General features: G+C 52.0%; 1 protein-coding gene and 1 long non-coding RNA gene across 2 annotated transcripts; both read left to right on the forward strand.

Moving 5' to 3' along the window:
* The first annotated feature begins 1,286 nt into the window (after positions 1-1,286).
* On the forward strand, positions 1,287-9,571 carry LOC108644141 (hydrocephalus-inducing protein homolog). The gene is made up of 8 exons (XM_018088433.1): positions 1,287-1,309; positions 4,142-4,278; positions 4,915-5,036; positions 5,124-5,315; positions 5,712-5,861; positions 6,910-7,149; positions 7,423-7,594; positions 9,327-9,571. The coding sequence occupies exons 1-8, from the start codon at positions 1,293-1,295 to the stop codon at positions 9,569-9,571; spliced, it is 1,275 nt and encodes a 424-aa protein (XP_017943922.1). The 5' UTR covers positions 1,287-1,292.
* Positions 9,572-11,638: 2,067 nt separating this feature from the next.
* LOC108644147 lies at positions 11,639-12,432 on the forward strand. The gene is made up of 2 exons (XR_003915596.1): positions 11,639-11,782; positions 12,075-12,432. It is a non-coding gene; the product is annotated as an uncharacterized LOC108644147 (long non-coding RNA).
* Positions 12,433-16,458: the final 4,026 nt, after the last annotated feature.

Raw genomic sequence — 16,458 nt, forward strand, 5'->3', positions numbered from 1 at the left:
GTTTTAAACATTGCAGTTGGAGGTAAATCTGGATTATTCAATACTTCCTCTGCAAATGTGAATCTGTCATTACAACATTAAAAGTTTGCCCTTTTTTGGAAATAGAAATACAGGTTTTAGCAACTGCTGGACTTCTCCACTTTAATGCACAATGTTCCGTGTCTTTATTTTAGATTTGGATTATGGTGGTTTTCTAACCCAGCCACAGTTCTGCAGTATAGAACAGGTTCTGGCATACACACTGTGCCCTAAAGAAAGTTCTGGCTGGAGGTGGGTGTCTGCTGGATTTCTCTTTTCTTAATGATGCTATGGGATTTTTTTTCGATAACTTCGAGTGGTTTCTTTTAACAACTGAAAATAAAATAGCAAGTAATTGTCTCAAAAAATTAATTCCTCTTAATTCGTAGTGTGTTTTGTTTAACAGTTCTGCCTTCTTATATTCAAGGTGTAGGAATTGGAATTTATGCTTGGATACCTTTTAATTTAGCAAGGAATGTTTTTTAAAATTGTGTCTTTACCCACTGATTCCAGACTTCTTCTTAAGTATGAAGTAGTGGGGCTGATAAATATAACTGCTGTAAAATAAAATAACATTTTTGCCTTCACAAAAGGCAGGAAAAGTTGGCTAGAGGTAGTGCAAATATAGTGTTCCTTTTGTTAAAGACCCTGGTTTGGGATCTGATGAAAGGTTAAAGAAGCTGAAAGCTTTAAAACTGTTTTCTAAAGGGCAAAAAGATGCATTTTTGGGGAAGATCAAGCAAGGTAGGACTTACAATCCAGAGAAGCTGATGACAGAAACCATTTTGAAATAACTTTGCTGTCCCTAAAGGTTTTATTTAATTTTGCATAGCCTGGTTCTAAAGACTTTAATGTGAAAAAAAAGCACAAGGGCTGAGGGGTATTGGGTGATAAGTTACTCAATAAAAAAGGTTAAATTTGCATTTGATCTCTAAGTCTTTCAAAATTAAAGTAATGGAAGACAGAAGAGCAGATTGCAGTTAGTCATGAGAAACACAGGTCGTGTGTGTTGTGTGTCAGTCACTGTCATCTCCAGTGTGTTTTATTTCAGCCAAGAATGTCCTTTTCTTTTTAGAGTTGAGTTGTAAAGATACAGTTACTGCTCTCATAAGTTTTCTTGACTTACTAATTACCTAAAGATCAATACATTTCAGGCATGTGACTTGTTCTGCTTTTCTAAAGCAAAATGCTGAAAATTTCCATCTTTTTTTTTTTTTTCAGGTAGAATGCCCTGAACAATACCTTATTGTCTGAGTGGCTTCAGAGGAATCATCATGAGTTATTTTTTCAGGTAGGAGTGGCTATAACTTGTGGTAGTATGTTCATTTCCTTGTTATTTTTTTTATCTTGAAATTTGCCTTTTTGCTACAGTGCAGATGGGAAGAAAAACAATCTGATTTTTTATGTGGAGGGGATACATTTTGTAAAGTATCTGGACTTTTAGAAAGCTTTTTTTTTTTGCAGATGCAGGTAGACTGTCTTCAAATAATGTCATGTTTCTGTGCTACTTCTGTCTAAATTTGAGTTTACCCAGGCTATCTGTTAAGGGGCTTGTTATTTTTATCATCTGTGTATGTAGATCCATGTACCTTGTATTTGTGGAAAAGGGCAGTATTTTTATAGAAATCCATTTCATTCAATGTCCCATTTCACCAGGGAGAACCTGCATTAAACTTTGACTGTATTTTGTACTTACTGAGTTTGTAGCATTAACAGTTGGGGATATTGTAGAACTCACATTTGCCAACAGGAACAGCAGTAACAGGAGACTTCAGGTGTTTGTAGAGGAGATTTTTGGGGCCTGTTTCTTGGTTTTGGGAACACGAAGGCTGATGCTTGGCAAGGATAGAATATTGTTATTGTAGTGTAGGTCACATTTTTATGACTTGAAAGACACCTTCTGTGTTTTCAGCAAGTTTGTCAGTCACGAACATCAGGACTGCAGGTGAGATCTGTCTGTGCCTTGTTTTCAGACAAACCTGGTTTGTTTTTTCTTTTTTTTTTTTCTTTAAAGTCTCTCACTGGATATTGTTCTTCCAAAGATTCAGATGACTGGTTGGGTAAAAGTCCTTGAGCAGAATTGTGTACTGTTTGTGCCAGGTATGTTATACTGTGTTGTGGCTTTTTGTTTGTCTTTTTTTTTAACTTACGCTGGAAATAATTTTTTTCAAAATAAACCTTAAACATTTAAGGTGCAGTGTTTTTCCTTGTTGAATTTATTTTCTTTCAAGCTCAGGGCATTTGAAAACTGTTAGTAAGTGCTGACTGCAGCAATGTTTGTGTCTCCTGCACCTTCAAAGATTTCTGTGGTCACTCACACACAACTTTAACAACCTGCAGTGACCGTGGTGACACGTAGGAAAGCCAGGCTGTGCTCTGAGAATTGCCATCTCCCGAGGACATTGTCTAACCACACTTCAGAAGTGCTTTTCCTTAGTTCAAGGTATTCATTCTTTAGCTAGGGACACTCATAAGCTTTTCCTTTCCAATCAGTTGTTTGTACAATAAACTTAAACCTTCTCTTTTTGGTGTAAATTTGACTCTAAAGCCCAAAGCGTTACGAGGCATCTTGCTCTCCTCCTTGCAGGACAAACAAATCAGCTTTCTGATGCTTATAATTTGTTTTTACACTCTAAGATTCTGCATTTAGAGCCAGAGGAACACGTTTCCTTTGAGCCAGGCTTTCCCCACTGTGTAATTCAGAGTTGGAGAGCTCGTTTGCCTCCCTGGACTGGTTCCTTTTCGCAGCTCCCCATGCTCAGGTACCTCAGTGCGTGCTCAGGGCCTCAAAGCACAAGGTGTCTTCGTGAAGACACCTGTGTCAGGAATCTCAAAAACACTCTGGATAATTTGCTTTTTAAAATTACAGAATTGATGGTGATAGTTAAAGAATACAGTTGTGAACCCCCACCCGTGTGCAGCTGTTTTCTTTGGCTTGGATGAAGCCTTCAGCCCGTTCATTTAAAAAATCATGGGCCAATTTGGCAAAGCTTTCTAAACATGTCTCTGCAGGTTGTACTGAACCTTTACCTGCAGTGAGTCACTGCTGATGTGCAAGGCAGAATTCAGGTAATATTTACAGAGAATGGACATGTCCATGATCGTGGATGTCCTGCAGCAAACAGGGCTGATGTGCAAATGTGTGTGTCAGTGTGTTCTGGACTTGGTTGTGTGACTGTCTGATGGGATCTGTGAGAACTGAGTCTGTGTTTAGAAATGATCTCATACCTTGAGAACAAGGGAGCATATCTGAAATCTCATGTGAATTTTCAGTTTAGAGGGTCAAAATCACAGATATTGCACAGTCTGTTACAATGAAGGCAGGACCAGTCTGATGATAATGAGGGGACTGAGGCTGTTGGACCCAGGACTTGTGTTCCTAATGTTAAATCCTGAAATGTCTAAAGCTGCAACTTTTAAGTGTCCTGCTCTCCAAAAAATAGCAAAATTAAAGATTAAAATTAAACCCCGCAGTGTCAGGAGCAGATCTTGGCTGACCTGCATGTTCCATGCTAAATACAAAATTGAGCACTCCAGCCTTTCCTGGATTGCCCTGATGCTGTTTGTGCTGAGTAGGTATTAGAATAAAGGCAGTTTTACCTGTCCCTTGTTACTTTTCTGAGCTCTTTGGAGCTGCCTTTTCTTGGAAGAGCAATATCTGTTTATCTAGCACATGGCAGCTTGATCTCTCTGTTAGGTGGACCTCAGTGGGTTAGATGCACACTGCTGGGACTTGAGGGAAGTTTTAACTTTCTGGCTGCCCTGCAGCTGCTCATGAGGGTTGGGGGGGTCAGGAGAACCTCTGTGGTTGAGTCCCAATAACCTTTTCAGCAGAGGAAGCTGTTCCTCTGGGGATATGAAGCCATGTGAAGTATTCTTCTAGAATTGCTTTTTGTGGCTTTGACATCTTACATGGAAGAGCGTTGGTGTGGTGATACAGTCATCTTGGGCAAAATACTGATTAATCCCAAGAGAGAATCTGATATCAGGCCTTGGGTTTTGTAGGCTTGAGTTGAGTTTTTACAGCAGTGAGTACAGAAATGTCCACTTTATTTGAATCTTCCATCTACTTGAACGTGTGGCCATGCTGTTGTTTAAGGACTGTCCTTACTCCTCCTTCCAGAGTTGAGCTGCCCGAGTACATCCTGGACATGGGCACTGTTGTTCAGGGTTACAGTAAAAGCTGCACTGTGAAGATCACCAACACCTGGAGGTACCCAGTGGCCGTCCAGGCCAATGAACGTGCCCTGCGTGACACAGGTAACCAGTGCTGGAGAGGCTTCCCGTGGGCTGCAGGGAGCTGTCTCAGACAGATTGGCTTAAGCCACTGCACATGGGGAGGTTTTTTGAGCTTCTTCCTCCCAGTGCCCCTGCTGGGAGCTTCAGGGCCAGAATTCTCCTGGCCAGCCGTGCCCAGGGACCTGGCCTGCCTGGGGCTGCCCTGATGCTTCCCTGCAGGGGCCTGATGGGCTGATTACCCTCCTCACCTGCCAGCATCTTCTGCCTTCGGTTCCCATCAGCATCAAGTTTCTTTGGGCGCTCTGGGGGTGTTGCAGACAGATGGGATCTGTTGTGGTTGGAAAGTGCTTTGTCTGGAGTTCACGCTGTCACAGCTCTTGTGTTCGGCCTTTATTGAGGAAACAGCCTGTTTGATCCTCTGGTGGATCAAAGTAGGCTTCCAAAAGAGGCCTGGAGGCAAATCTGCACTTCCATCACAGAGTGGCTCGCTGTGTCTGAGGGCTGCTCAGGTGTCTCCTCTAAGTTTCTGTCCCGGGAACAGCACAGCGTGGGGTTTTTCCCAGGGCTCCCAGCAGGGCTCTCGTATGGCCTTAACATGCTTATGACACATTTTGTGTTGCTTGTGTATCTCAGCTGCTTTGTTTTCATCTGTTCAAGGTTTCAGCATATACCTGGAGCCCGTGGAGTTCCTGATCTACGGCACCAGCAAACGGTTTCAAGTGAACTTTGCAAGTGCCAACCTGCCCGTGGGAAAGGTGGATGTGCTCCTGCCCATCAAGGTACCGCAGCTTTTGGGGCAGGCAGCAGGCTGGGCACAGCAGCACGTGTCACCTGGACTCTCAGCTGAACTCTCTGTCTTTCTCCAGGTAGAGAAAGGCCCCACACTGCACATCCGCCTCCGTGCCACTGTGATTCAGCTGCTGCTCAGCCTCTCCAGGAACAGACTCCAGTTCCCCGATGTCCAGGTTGGGCAGTGCTGGTGTGAAACAGTCCGGCTTTACAACTGGTTCAGCGCGCCCTGTGAATGGTTCCTCACTGTCAACAAACCTGCCAAGAAGGTAAAGCACAGGGAAATGTAACACGGAATGTTGGGGTTTCTTTGCACCTCCTGCCTTTTCTGTGCCTGTGGCTGCCTGAGCACTTGGGCTACAGCGTGTTTGAGGAAGCTTTTGAGGGTCCAGATCAAGGCTGCTTTGCCTGGACCTGTTCCATTGGCTGATGCTTTGCTTCCCTGCCATCCTCACCCATTCCTCCTCCTCCTCTGAGGACAGGGCGGTGGCTCCCCATCTGCTTGCCCTGCCTGCAGGTTGTCCCTCCAGTTCTAGACCGTGGGGGCCACGCCGGGTTTGCTGTGGGTGCTCTCAGCACCGGGACAGGATCTCGGAGCACTCCAGGAACCGAGGCTCTGTCCTCTCAGACCGAGGAGACCTCACACGACTGGTTTCTGTGCTCAGGTGGACAAACGTTTGACACCGGCCGTGCGTCAGAAGGAGCTCCAGGCTGCGAAGGATGATTCCCGTGTCTTTCAGTGGAAGGCCCGGGAGGGAACCCTCTATGGTAGAGAGTGGTGTGACCTGCAGATCCAGTTTTCCCCCCTGGAAGAGGTGAGATTGGCAGCTGTCGCCCCAGGAGCTCTGTCAGGGCAGGGTGGTAAGGAGAGCCCAACACAGGGAGTGGCAGATGAGCTCTTCCTCCATGAGCAGCTTTCTGGAAGCCCTGCACTCACTGGGCCTCAGTTTCCCCTGCAGCACACCCTTCTGAGAGGCGCCTTGAAATCCTCCCAGGGAACATCAGGGCACTGTGCTGTGGCTGCCTCTCTGCCCATGGGGGAGATCTGCCTGACTGCCTCGTCCTCCCCCTTGCCTGGTTGTATTTGCAGCCTGCGACGCTGGGTGCAGAGCAGCTGGCACAGTCACAGGGCATCAACCTGGAAGGGCCAATGCTGGCTCATCCTGCTGCTGGCACCAACAGACAAAACAGCCACCAGACACCTTCCTGGGCACGGCAGGACAGTCACCTGGAGTGGTGTGCTGCCAGCAGTCCCTGGGGCTCTGGCCCAGCCTGCCTGCACATTGCCGTGCAGCTGGGGAGTCGACTTCAAGGATGGAGCATTCCCAAAAGCCCTTTGCATGTGGCCACTGGGACTTGGAAACTGACAGGGTGTAACAGGAGGGACACAAGTGCTTCCGTGCCCAAGAACAGTCCCAGGGATCTTTTCATTGCTCGACGGATGTAACCAACCATCTTGTGTCAGGCTTTGACCAGAGCCAAACACTGAGCAGAGAAGACGACCTTTATTTCTAGCCAGCCAGAGCTCATCTGCCTCTCTCATGGAGCTGGTGTTTGCCTGATGCAGCAGTACCAGGACTGAGGACCCTTCTCGTCTGCTCTCCATGACTAGGGGAGAACATCTGATAATCCATTTTACATCCACTTCATACCCAAATACCCAGTTACACTGCACACCAGGATTTGTCCCAGTTACTCAGAGCCAAGGACACAGATGCTGTAGGCCCTACCATAAGTAAAGATCTGGGTTTCCGTTCCCCCTGGAGGGACTGATAACACCCCTGACCTTTGAGCAAGGCTTGTATTTGGGGTCCTGTCACCTAGGACTTCATGGACAAGTTCTCGGCACTTTTCTCTTTTCAGAAGTCCTACAAAACCGAGCTGAAGATCAACGTTCGTGGGAACAGCCAGCTCCTCGTGCTGCACATCTCAGGACAGGGTCTGGAGCCACGGCTGGAGTTCAGCCCCACGGAGATCAAGCTGGGAGCGGTGCTTCCGTGCGGCCCTGAGCTGGAGAGGACAGTGGTGGTGAAGAACCCCTGCGAGTTCCCCACTGAATTTTACTCCCTGGAGTTTGACGAGGAGTACCGTGAGGAGGAGAAGGTGAGAGGGAAGGTCTGGTCCCCATGTGTGTGCTCCCCAAGCTGTGCAGCACTCCAGCCTTCCCAGGCTTGTGCCAGGGAGATGGAGGCAATCCCCAGGGCAAAGCCTGGTGGCACTTTGAGGTGAGCCATCCCTGCTGGCAGTCTGTGGAGGGGCTTGGATAGCCTGTGTTGTTGGGAGGAAGGAAGGAGGGAGAAGATGGGCTGAGTCTGTTGGTATGATGGAGGTTGATAAAGGAATCTTGTGGATGGTTTCTCTTCCCCACACGCACAGATCCTGCGGACGCTGGAGGAGTTTGGAGACCGGACGGCCGTGGTGATGCCTCCACACGCTGTGGGTGAGAAGCTGCCCCCAGAGGTGCTGGAATATTATGAAAAATGGAAGAAGATGGAGGCTCTGGGTCAAGAGATGTTCAAGCACAAGGAAGAATCAGGCGAGGACAATGGTAAGTGTCGTGGTTTGAATCTTGTTTTCCCCCAGAGGCTAAATTAAGTGGTAGACCCCAAGGGGTGGAAACCCCTGGAAGTTTTGGAGTTCTGTCCAATGGGCGCTCCTGCAAAAATGTAAACATATCACAAGCTCACCGGAAGAGATGAGCTGTAGTTAGGGTTGTTGCAGGAGAGGTGGCCATGTTGTAGAGCCACGAGGAAGGGGCTCTGAGCCCCTTGGGCCCTCTGGGCCCTCCCAGCCCCTGACTGGGGGGGGCTGCAGGGACCTGGAGCAGCATAAAGCTGGGCTAGGTGCCTGTAGTTATGCTGGGAGATGTTTTCTCCATGGGCGCAGAGAAGCAGCCGGCTCTGACCAGAGAAACGGTGGCAGAGAGCCAGAGCAGATAACACCTGAACTGAAGGAGCAGCAGAAACAACATGCAGCACTGCAGAGAAGACTCCTGGAAAGAGAGCCGAGGAGAAAGAGAGCCAGCAGCCTGAGAGACAGAGTTCTGGGGGTAAGACTGTACCAGCCCCCCAAAACTCCTTTGAGATCCCTCTGAGAAGAGAGGGAGATGGACTCCTATTAAGGAGAAGAGTTTTAGACATGCAGCACCGGAGAGAGAGAGGAGCTGAGAAGCTCAGAGCGTCCCGGAGCTGGACCGGGACGGCCAGAGGAATGCGGGGGGAGTTGACCTTGGTTCTACCCCCCCTTGCACTGCTGCCACGGTGGCAGCCTGAGAGACAGGGCACAGAGGCCCTGCAAGGAGCTGAGTCTCCTGGAGATACCAGACCGTCACGAAGACCCCCCTGTGTCTTCGTGATATGACGTGGTGATACGACCTTGTCTGGGGTTACGAAGCCCACGGAAGACCCCTCGGTTGGAGGCGATGGGGCCGAGAGAGGCTTGAATACCTCCCTCGTGGATGCTGGCAGAAATCCAGCTATCAGCTGCTGCATGTGGAGAAGACAGACAGACTGCTGCCTCAGAAGATGCTGCTGCTTAAGGACTGGAAGGGATCTGTCCTTCTTTCCCTCCTGGACTTTTATTTGGAGGGGAGAAGAGATCTGATCCATTGTAAATACATATGTCATGGTAGAGATAGTTTGTGATCGTGTGTATAATGTGATATGGTATTTATTTGTACAGTCATTGTAATATATTCCCTTTCCCCCACTTTGAGTCTGGTGTGTTTTGTCTGGAAAAACCCATCTCACATTAGGTTGAGATGTGGGAGGGGGGGATGGAGCTAGGGAATTGGATTTTGAGGCTATCTCAAACCATGACAGTAAGGCTTTGGCATTGGCTGTTCTGACTGGGGACATAGCAGGGAGCCCAGCCCACACAGCCCGAGCTCTCTGTCACTTTGTTCTCCATGCAAAGCCCATGCTTTTAGCAGCCATCTGACCTCCTGCCTGGTGGAGGAATTCCTGGGTGAAGGGCTGTGGCATCCTCTGCCAACCTGGAGTGTAGCCAAAGCCAGCTCCTATCTGCCTGCCACAGACTGGGGAAGTAGTCAGGATATCCCCTTGCGTCCCTTAGCCACAAAGAGTAGCATCAGATGAGCTCTTCAGCCAGTAGAACCAGGTCTAATATCACTGGCTCTTTTCTATTTGCTCCTTGCCAGCAACAAAAGCACAAGCTCCCGTTGCTTTCGGCCGTCTCCTTTCCTGGGATCGGAGGGGATAGGGAGGATGATCAGGATCCAAGGTAGGCAGGAGGCTGACTTTTCTGCTGGTTCTGCACAGCAGCACTTCAAGAGAGCATCAGGTTGTTGAAGGACATGGTGGACGAGTGTGACAGGCCCATCCGTCAGGCCGTCAGGCGCTACCTCGACACCAATCCCGTTGGAGAAGAGCTCAAAGCCCAAATGCCCAGAGGGATTGCCATCATCGTCTATGGGACCCCGCGGACAGGTACGGGAGCCACAGCCCTGGGCTGCAAGGAGAGGGGGAAGCAGGAGAAATGCATCCTGGTGGAGCGTGGTGCCTGAGACAAAGTCCTCAGCTGCATTACGAGGTGGAGATGACCCACCTGGGGCTGGAGTTCAGTGCTCGTAACCGTGCTCAAGCTGCCTCCCTCGTGGTCTCCCCTAGAAGGGCACTTGCTTTCCCACCGTCCTTGAAAGCCGTTTGTGAGTTTCCAGAGGCTGTCCCTGAAAATGCCTCCCGTGCAGGTGTCACCAAGCAGTCTTCCTCTCTCTCTCAGGAAAGACAAGGGCGGCGGCCGCCCTGTCCAAGTATTACAGTGCCGCCTGCTTGTCCCTGGCCGAGGTGGGGACAGAAGCCATGTCGGACGAGCGCAGCTCGGCGGGGCGCCGTGCCCGGGAGCTGTGCGTCGAGGCTGCCCGTCAGCAAAGAGCCAGGAGGGAACAGATGCCGGGTAAGGAGAAACGCTGCACCCAGAGCATGCTTAGGAAACCACCACGACCGTCCACTTCTGCTTGCTCAGAGAAATGGTTTGGCAGCCCTCGGGTCTCTTAGGGAACATGGGTGCTGTGCATCTCTGGCTAGTTTGGAAACAGAAAGCTCGATTTGAAGGGCTCCCACAGGGGCACTTTTACTGCCATTCTTGGCACATATTCCTTTTTCTAGGGGTGGTGAAGCACACCTGTCTCTTTCTCTGAATTTTTTCTATTTCCTCAAAGCTGAATCCAGCTTGCTGCTCATGGGCAGCAGGCAGAACCATTGCCCACCTTCAGAAGGAAAAAGCCCTCTGAAGTGGCTCATTAAGCACAAGACAGCTATGAGTGTGGCTTTGCAAATGTGAGAGGAAGGCAAGAATAAGCTCCTAGAGGAGTTTCCAATGAGAAACATGCTGTAGATGAGCTCTTTTCTCCAGAGATTTTCCTATGCCCACTGTTGGCTCATGCAGCTTGTGCACGCTGTGCTGTTCTCCAGATCAGACTGGAGACTTTCAGGAAACTTTGCTGGCAGTTGGTGCCCTGAGCTCTGCAGGGTGAGGGCAGACCTGCTTAGTGTGGGGAGAAGTTTTGCATTGCTTTGCTTTGAACCTGGTTGGGTTCAGAGCTGGTGGAAGGAAGAAGGGTGTGGATCCCAGCTGGGGTTTTCCCATACGGAGGGTTTAGCTCCAGCAGAGGTGGGTGATGCAGCTGGGGCAGGGCTGCACGTTACAGTCTCCATGTGAAAATGCAGGATGGGTGCAAGGTATGGAAACAATGGTCCTGGAGGGCAAATCTTTGGCTTGATCCGTAGGGGAACTACTGTGCAAGCAGTGTCACCTGCATGCACATTTGTTAGGAGGGACCTAGGGCTGGCTTTAGAATCCAGTCTGGGCTGGTGTGCTGTATCCTGCTGATAAGCAGGGAAGGAGCTGCTTCTGGGAAGCAGTGCTGCCAGTGCCCAGCAGGCTGGGGGACAGGTGCCATGTCCCTTCCAGGGGCAAGGCTGTGCCCATTGGGGTGGAAGGTGCCTGCTCGCTCCTCACAGCCCTGCTGAGCCATCTGTCCCCTCTGCAGGTAAAAAGGGTGCTGAGGCCAAGAAAACCCAGCCCAGCCCTGGGGACAAAGCCAGCCAGAAGACCCTCAGTGCTGGACACCAGAGCACTTCAGCAACCAAGGATAAGGCATCTGACAAACCCCAGGCAAGATTTTCAGTGCCCTCCAAGGTGAAACATGATCTGCACTGGTTAATGCCTGGGACCTTCCTGTTGCTGTTGAGATGGGAAGGGGCTGCTTACAGTGGAGGCTCCCTGTCACCAAGGGCCTGGTGCAAGGTCTACAGTGCCAAGGGCCAGCTGGGCATGGCTTGGGGTGGGAATGTGCTCTGGCAGAAAAGCACCATTGGTTCTTAATGGTTTGTGGGCAAAGTGCATTCCTGGCTGACTTGGCTGCAGGCGGCGAGCAAAGCTGTGGGAGGCTGTGCCGGGGGCTTGCAAGCTTGGGTCTCTGCTGGCCAAGGGACGGGCCCTCCAGGGCCTGCACTGCAGGGTTGCCCTTGTCTCCGCTAGCGAGGAAGCCCAGATGTGAGCCCAGCACTGGGAACTGTCCAGGGCTTTCTGCAGGGGTTTATTTTCCTTACCATGTTCCACATTGCAGATGGCAGCCGTTTCCTGTGCCACCGCTCCTGCGCCACAGTGACTGACCATCCTCACCAGGACGGGGAGAAAGGAGGAAAAGAGGAAGTGTTGGAGCTGTGTGCTGCCCGAGGAATTGCTGGTGGAAATCATCTCTGAACGGCTGCAGGTACGTGGCGTGGGGGAAAGGGAGACACTCCTGCTCCAGAGAGACAGGCAGTGAGGTACAGCTCGGAGAGGAGGAGGAGGAGGTCTGTGCCTGCTGCTGGAGGATCCTGTGCCGCATGAGGGATCCTTGGGGGAAGGTGCAGATGCCCTAAGTTGGCAGATCCAAGCTGGTCGTAGCTAATGCACTTGGAATGACAGTGACTGGTGTCCTGAGACATCTGCATTTACTGACCCGCTGCGAGCCCAACGTGTGCGATGGCTGACTCGCTGTTCCTGTTTGTCTCTCCTGGCAGCTGAGTGACTGCTACAAGGGAGTGGTGTTTGATGGCCTGGAGACCCTCTTTGCGAGCAGCCTGGCATCTTCTCTCCTGTGCGTGCTCAAAGCTGTCAGCAATCGCCCTCATATCCACGTTGTGAACATCTTCCAGGATTCTGAGTTTTGGAAAGGCAGGCAGATAGCTGCAAGAGAGAAGAGGGCAAACCCAAGAAGAAGGTGCAGCGGTCAGCAAAACTAGTGACACCATTTGTGTCATGGCTTCTCCTGCTCGTGGTTTCCCAGCCTTCAGCAGAGACCTCCCCATCTACTCCTCAAGCCCCAACACCCATCTCTACCTCATCTGTGTACCACCTAATAAACTGTGTCTGAACCCACGAGTTTTCTCACTGTTACTCTTCCAGTTCTCTCCCACCTCCCCGGGAGGGGAGTGAGCAGGTGTCTGTGTGGTGCTTGGTTGGGAGCTGGGGCTCAGCCATCTCCAGGAAAGCAGCTGTGATCAGACATCACCCCCATTGCTCCGCAGGCTGCTCTGCTCTCTTAGGAATTCCCATTCCTCGACCTTTGTGTCATGGGGGGGTAGTGAAGTGTCCCTTTGGTCACACCAGGAACTCTGCACAACTAATGTGGGAGCAGCACTGACTGTACCAAGAACTCCAGTTGCTTGGCTAAAGGCTGGGGTGAGCATCTGCAGCTGCTGCAGAAGCAGGCATTTCATCAGCAAATGTGCAGCTGACACCAAGCTGGGGGTGTGTTGATGTGCTGGAAGGCAGGAGGGCTCTGCAGAGGGACCTGGCCCAGCTGGATCCATGGGCTGATTGCAAGGGGATGAGGTTCCAGCAGGCCAAGGGCCGGGTCCTGCCCTTTGGCCACAAGAAGCCCCGGCAGCCCCCCGGGCTGGGGCCAGAGTGGCTGGAGAGCAGGCAGGCAGGAAGGGAGCTGGGAGTGGGGATGGACAGGAAGCTGAAGAGGAGGCAGAGTGTGGCCAGGTGGCCAAGAGGGCCAATGGATGGTGGCCTGGCTGAGGAAGAGTGTGGCAGCAGGAGCAGGGAAGGGATTGTTGGGCTGGAGTGAGCGCTGGTGAGGCCACCCCTGGAGTGCTGTGTCCAGCTCTGGGCCCCTGAGTTGAGGAAGGCCCTGGAGGGGCTGGAGCAGGAGCAGAGAAGAGCAGCGAGGCTGGGGAAGGGAGTGGAGCACAAGTGGTGTGAGGAGAGGCTGAGGGAGCTGGGATATCCAGGGAGTGGCTGGGAGTGACTGAGATCATTCTGGGAGTGACTGGAACCATAGCAGGGGTGAAGGGGAGCAACTGGAACCATGCTGGGGGCAACTGGGATCCTACTGGGAGCAGTTGGGCCCCTCCTGGGGTCATACTGGGAGTGACTGCAATAATACTGGGAGTGTGTGAGAGGGACTGTGGCCATACTGGGGATGAGTGGGATCAAAGTGGCTTCCTACTGGACGTGTCTGGAAGTTACTGGGATCATACTGGGGGTGACTGGACTCATACTGGGATCATACTGGGAGCAACTGGGACCATGCGGAGGGCAAATGGCATCCTCCAGGGAGTGACTGGGAGTGACTGGGGCCAGACTGGACTCAGACGGGGAGTCCCTGAGAGTGAAAGGAGCCATCCTGGGGGTGACTGGGAGCAACTGGGACCACCTTGGGGGCAACTGGGATCCAGCACCATACTGGAATCATAGCGGGAGCGACTGTAAGGGACCAGGATCAAACTGGGAGTGACTGGAACTATGCAGGGGGGAACTGGGAGCCAGTGGGGCCATGCTGGAAGGCAACTGGGAACATCCTTGGAGCAACTGGGATCATGCTGGAAGCAACTGGGAGTAACTGGGAGTGACAGGGTGCATGCTGGGGGCAACTGGCATAAACTGGGAGTGACTGGGAGTGACCAGGATCATCCTGATGGAAACTGGAACCATCCTGGGGCAAGTGGAAGTAACTGGGTGCAGTGGGTTTCTGTGGCTGGGTTTTGGTAGCGGGGGGGCTACAGGGGTGGCTTCTGTTAGAAGCTGCCAGAAGCTTCCCCTGTCCCGTGGAGCCAATGCCAGTGGCTCCAGGATGGAATTCCTGCTGCTGGCCAAGGCTGAGACAGTCAGGAGTGACAGCAATGCCTCTGGGATAACATATTTAAGAAAAAGAAGGAATTCCAGCCAGGGAAGAGCGGAGTGAGAACATGGTCAGTGCAGAAGGAAGGGCAGGAGGTGCTCCAGGCACTGGAGCTGAGGCCCTGCAGCCCGTGGGGCAGAGCAGGGTGGGGCAGCTGTGCCCCTGCAGCCCCTGGAGGAGCAGCGGGGTGCAGAGACCCCCCTGCAGCCCCTGGAGGAGCATCGGGGTGCAGAGACCCCCCTGCAGCCCATGGAGGCTCCCACGCTGGAGCAGGTGGATGCAGGAAGGGGGCTGTGACCCCGTGGCAGGCCCAGGATGGAGCAGGGTCCTGGCAGGGACCTGCAGCCCGTGGAGAGGGAAGCCCAGGCTGGAGCAGGTTTTTCCCAGGTAGGACTCATGGCCCCTGTGGGGGACCCACGCCGGTACAGCTCAGCCGTGAGGGACTGACCCCATGGAGGAGTGACCCACGGGACAGCAGGTTGGGAAGAGCTGCTGCCCGAGGGATGGACTCACGCCGGAGAGGTCCATCAAGGACTGTCTCCCGTGGGAGGGACCCCACGGGAGCAGGGGAAGGACTCCAACTCCTCTCTCTGAGCAGCGGCAGAAACAACAACTGACCGTGACCCCCATTCCCATCCCCTCCCATCTCCCTGCTGGGGGGGAGGAGGGAGAACATGGAAGGAAAGGGGGGGGAAGGTGTTTTTAAGACTGTTTTATTTCTCACTCTTTGGCTCTTATCCTGTTAGTATTAAATATAAGTACTATCCCCACTTGGAGTCTTGTTTTGCCCGTGAAGGTGATCAGTCACTGACCTCTCCCAGCTCTTAGCTCTACTCAGGAATTCTTAGCTGGTTTTTTTCTCTGTCCTCTGTCCAGTTGCAGAGGGAGAGTGAGAGAGTGGCTTTAGTGGGTACCTGGTATCTGGCCAGGGTCAACCCATTACAAGAATATAAAAAGAAGTAATGTTTTTGGCCTTGTTCTGATGCAGTTAAGGAGCTGGAAAACCAAGACTGGTGCAGGGAGGTCCAAAGCATGGCTTTGGGTCTGGATGATGGAGACATCACATTTAGAGGGAGACAGACTCTGCCGTTGCTTTCCTAGACTTTGTCCCAGCTTAATGGTGTTTTTCCACCCACAGCAGCATTGCTGGGAGATGTTGCAGTGGCACATCCCCCCTTCTCTGCCAGGGCAGCATCTTGGCCCTTCCCACCCCACCATGGATTTTCCATTCCTGTGGCAGGGACTTGTCCCCACCTGATATCCGAATGGGAAATGCAACTCCTGGGGGTGGCTTTCATGGTTCCACCACAGGCTGGCACAGATTCTGATCCAGCTTTGAGAAATTGTGTGGTCTACGTGTTCTGGATAAAGCTGTCCCACCTTTGCACGTTCTGACCCAAGAGAGTTTCGGTGGCCAGTTTGTGTATCAAAAGCACTCGGTACTAAAATGTACCAAGTTGCACCTGTGGACAAATCTGCACGAGCTCAATGCCCTGCGTACCCACACAGGCTTTTCTGTCTCGAATCCTGCTCATTGCGTGCCTGAGACTGGATTTATTTCAGCAGCTAAATGGTTCACTGGAGGACTAATTGGCTCTGAGAGCTCCAGTCCTTTGTGACAGATTATTAACCCTTCCCCCTTCATTATAAAACCATGAACTGTAGAGAAATCAAATAGCACAGGGCCCCTGCGCCGAGCCCGTCAGTGCTCCCGGCTCGGTGTTCAGCACAGAAAGTCCCTTTTATAGTTGGGAAGCGGAGGGAGAAAATTCTGGAAGCGTGAGAACGCGGCGATAGCTGGGATGAAGTGGGAGCCCTTAGGAAAGGACTGGGAGGTACTGGGATAAACTGGGAGCCCCGGGGAAGGAACCGCCATTTGCGTAGCGCTGAGGGCAGGGCGCTTACGCCATTTGCGTAGCCCAACGCAGTTTACGTAGCGCCCCTCCCTTGCCGTTACCGGCGCCCCCTTACGCCGTTTGCGTAGGGCTGTGGGCAGCGGCGTTAGGAGGGGACTGGGATGGACTGGGAGCCCTTAGGAGGGAACTGAGAGCCCTTAGGGAGGGACTGGGACAAAGCGGGAGCCCTTTGGAGAGGACTGGGATGAAGTGGGAAAGGTCCGCGAGCCCTCAGGAAGCCACCGTGGCCCTCCCGCCATTTGCGTAGTGCTGAGGGCAGGGCCCTTGCGCCACTTGCGTAACTTGCGTAGCTTTACGCAACTGACGTAACTCCCCCATTGCCATTACCGGCTCCCTCCTTACGCTGTTTGCGTAGCGCCG

Source organism: Manacus vitellinus, unplaced genomic scaffold (genome assembly GCF_001715985.3).
Source record: "Manacus vitellinus isolate BGI_N305 unplaced genomic scaffold, ASM171598v3 ctg7180002432398_pilon, whole genome shotgun sequence".
In the NCBI taxonomy this organism is placed as follows: domain Eukaryota; kingdom Metazoa; phylum Chordata; class Aves; order Passeriformes; family Pipridae; genus Manacus; species Manacus vitellinus.

What these genes read in the sequence shown, in the direction of transcription:
- LOC108644141 (XM_018088433.1), top strand. An exon ending in ACGTGCCCTGCGTGACACAG is followed by an intron (nt 4,279 to 4,914) that starts GTAACCAGTGCT and finishes CATCTGTTCAAG; the next exon opens with GTTTCAGCATATACCTGGAG. An exon ending in TCAACAAACCTGCCAAGAAG is followed by an intron (nt 5,316 to 5,711) that starts GTAAAGCACAGG and finishes TTCTGTGCTCAG; the next exon opens with GTGGACAAACGTTTGACACC.